General features: G+C 56.5%; 1 protein-coding gene across 1 annotated transcript; it reads right to left on the bottom strand.

Annotated features, from left to right (window-relative positions):
- LOC122370317 (b(0,+)-type amino acid transporter 1-like) lies at positions 1 to 1,608 on the bottom strand. Its single transcript, XM_043345798.1, has one exon. It carries the CDS (start codon positions 1,606 to 1,608, stop codon positions 1 to 3), a length of 1,608 nt encoding a protein of 535 aa, XP_043201733.1.
- Positions 1,609 to 3,112: the final 1,504 nt, after the last annotated feature.

Raw genomic sequence — 3,112 nt, 5'->3', positions numbered from 1 at the left:
TCAGTGCTGGCCGGCCAGCAGCAGCAGCTTCTGCAGCAGGAGGGTCACCCTCTGAGACCCGGCGGAGGGTCGGCGCCGGTACACACACCGCCAGTACACCAGTACGCCAGTCACCAGGAAGGCCAGCACGGCCAGGTGGTCCAGGCGCGGCCCGTTCACCAGCGGCACGGCCATCAGCAGCACGGCCATCACCAGCACCAGCCACGGCACGGCCGTGGGCGCGCGGAACGGGCGCGGCGCGTCCGGCCGCGTGCGCCGCATCACCAGTAGTGCCACCATCGCCAGGCCGTAGAAAATCCACACCGTGAGGCTGGCGAACGTGATCAGCTTCTCGAAGTCGCCGTAAGCCAGCATGGCTGATGAGACGAGCGTGTTGAAGATGATGGCTGGAGCCGGCGTACGACTGGTGGTCTGAAGGAGCGCTAGTGGTCGAGCGAGGTGACCGGCGCGAGCGGCCGTGAACGACAGACGACTGGAGGCCATGATGGTGCCGTTCAGGGTGCCGTACACGGAGAGCGCCACGCAGAGCGGGATCAGCAGGCCAGCTGCGCTGCCCAGCGCGTGCTCGGCGAATGCCACGGCCGCCGCCGGAGTGGCGATTACCTCATCCGGCGAGAGCACGGTCAAGTAGGCTGTATTCACCAGCAGGTAACTGAAGGTCACCAGCGGCACGCCGATGAACAGCGCTCGCGGCATGTCGCGCACCGGATCCGACATCTCCTCTGTGAGGAAGTTGAGGTTGTTCCAGCCCTCGTACGCCCACAGGCAGGTGTAGAAAGCGGCAGTCAGGTCTACCATGGACACTCTCTCGCTGGGCATGCCGGCGGTCAGATGTCTCGTGCCGCCCCGGACAATGAAGTACACCCCGCCCGCCACGATACCGATCATCACCAGCAGCTTGGCGGCGGCGAACAGGTTGTTGATGGTCGCCGTCAGCCGGACGCTGTAGCTGTTGATGAAGGCGGACAGGGTATTGGCACAGAGCGCCACCAGCGCGATGGCCAGCACGGGCGGGCGGCACTCGGCGCCGAACCAGGGCTGCACGCAGTATTCGGCCACCGCCAGACTCTGGATGGCCGTGTTGGCCGGCCGTGACACCAGGCACGTCATCCACGCGTACAGGAAGGCCGGCAGAGGCCCGAGGAACTCGTGCAGCGGCCCGAAGGCGTGCAGCATGGCGGCGAACTCTCCACCGGCGCTGGGTACCACGCAGCTGAGCTCCACGTAGGCGACTCCGGCGAGCAGACAGAGCAGACCACAGCTGGCCCAGATCAGCAGGGCCGGGAGCAGCGCGCCGCCAGACAGTGCCAGCACCGTGCCCGCCGACATGAAGATGCCCGAGCCGATCATGGTGCTGGTCATGATGGCTGCCGCGGAGACGAGTCCGAGGGTGCGTCGCAGACAGACCGGCCCCGACAGCTCGTCAGCGGTGGTTGTTGAGCCATTGGCGGTGGCGGAGCCGCTGGTGCACAGCGGAGTCGAGCTCTCAGTCCGTGACGGGATGCTATGACCGTTACAGTTTTCATTGGTCAAGCTGGTCATCTTCGCAGGGCTGAAGAGCGGAGCACCGTTTGGTGTTTCACTGTCGACGAACGCTGGGTTGTCCATTGTTGGAGTCTATTATCTTAACGGAAGATAGCTTATCTACAAAGTTTCTTCTTTAGGTTGCAGAATTCCTAGAATGGACGTACAACTCGCTGCCCTTCGCAGAAGAATCACTGTCGCAGCCTCACCTAGGCTCTCTGGCCCTCTCACCATCAGACACAAACCTCTCCGTGCCTGCACGGAGCGCTTTTACCCCTCGCCAGCCCGGAACCACATGGTCAACTGGTGCAAACTAGACTGGCGGCGTCACCAGAGCCTTCTGGGTGCCGCTGATACCGGAGCCTCTCCTGGTTCGCCGGCTCACCTGGGTGTGCGGACCCTCGGCCTGCGATCGTTCCCACCCGGACGTCCTGATCACGAACGACTTGTGCCCTGTAACCCACCCGAAACCGCTCTCACGTGCCTTCTGCAACGCCCGAGGGACTGAAATGCGAGCCTCAAACTTGCTGCGGTTCATGAAGTCGGTCGGGACATGATGCTACTGTTAGAGCTGGTCGCAAGCCGGCGAATACCAGAAACGGAGAATGCGATAAGGAATTCGCGGCACTTAACATTTGATAGCAAAAAGAAGAAAATGCAATAGAATGAAGTCGGTGCGCAGCGCCATAAGCTTGAGGACACGACTACCAACTACCAAGCTATGATTTAACATGCTACTACATATTTACAATGCATATTATTCGGCAAGAGCAACGATAAGCAACATGACTTTTCGATGGCTTAGAAGATAAACGCTGGCTGTTTACAGGGCTCTATCTTCGGACCACTACTCCCATAAGTTATGCAATGTGAGGTATCCAAACTAAGAAGTCCATAAGTTGTCTTTTCTTCCAAGCTCAGTCTCGTTTCATACATCTAAAAGTATTTATCCGTTTAATTAGACGATCCCACGGCTTATGACGTAAATTACCATTAAGCAGCTGTTTGAACTAAATTTATATGTACCATGACGATATATGACATGAATCATGTTATCTATGTCTGTACTAATATGTTCGATAAGCAAAACATGCAATTAAGCTTAAGTGCGAACCTGAAAGGATGCATAGTAGTTACTTTAAAAGTATACTCGCACAGAAACTGTACTGGATGGAACGGTATGTTATTAAACGGATGGAACGGTATGTTATTAAACTCCCAAACCTTTCCGTCATCCAAACGTTGGTGGACTTTTTTATTTCTTCGCTCAGGTCTTCGTCCTTAGGAATTATTCCTCCGGTTGATTTGGTATAGCTCTGATTATAATGAATTCGGCCGTTTTTTAGGACTATGGAGCTAGGTTAGTTGGGTATCTAAGCGGCAGGGTAAACTTAATTGGTATATACAGAGCTACCGGCAGTTGCTGGGGTATTTCGCCACCCACCGTTTGCTTTGGGGGGGGGGGGCGTTAAACACCCCCAGCCGATAACTCGAGAACCAATAGGCGCAGCGAAACGCACGAGGCGGCAAACGAAAGAACGCGACGAGACGCTTCAGATGAGTAATTTAAAGTTGAATTTTGAGGTCA

Source organism: Amphibalanus amphitrite, unplaced genomic scaffold (assembly GCF_019059575.1).
Source record: "Amphibalanus amphitrite isolate SeventyFive unplaced genomic scaffold, NRLGWU_Aamphi_draft 001122F_arrow, whole genome shotgun sequence".
Lineage (NCBI taxonomy): Eukaryota > Metazoa > Arthropoda > Thecostraca > Balanomorpha > Balanidae > Amphibalanus > Amphibalanus amphitrite.
Note: the sequence above shows the minus strand (reverse complement) of the source record. Positions and strands in the feature narration are given on the sequence as shown.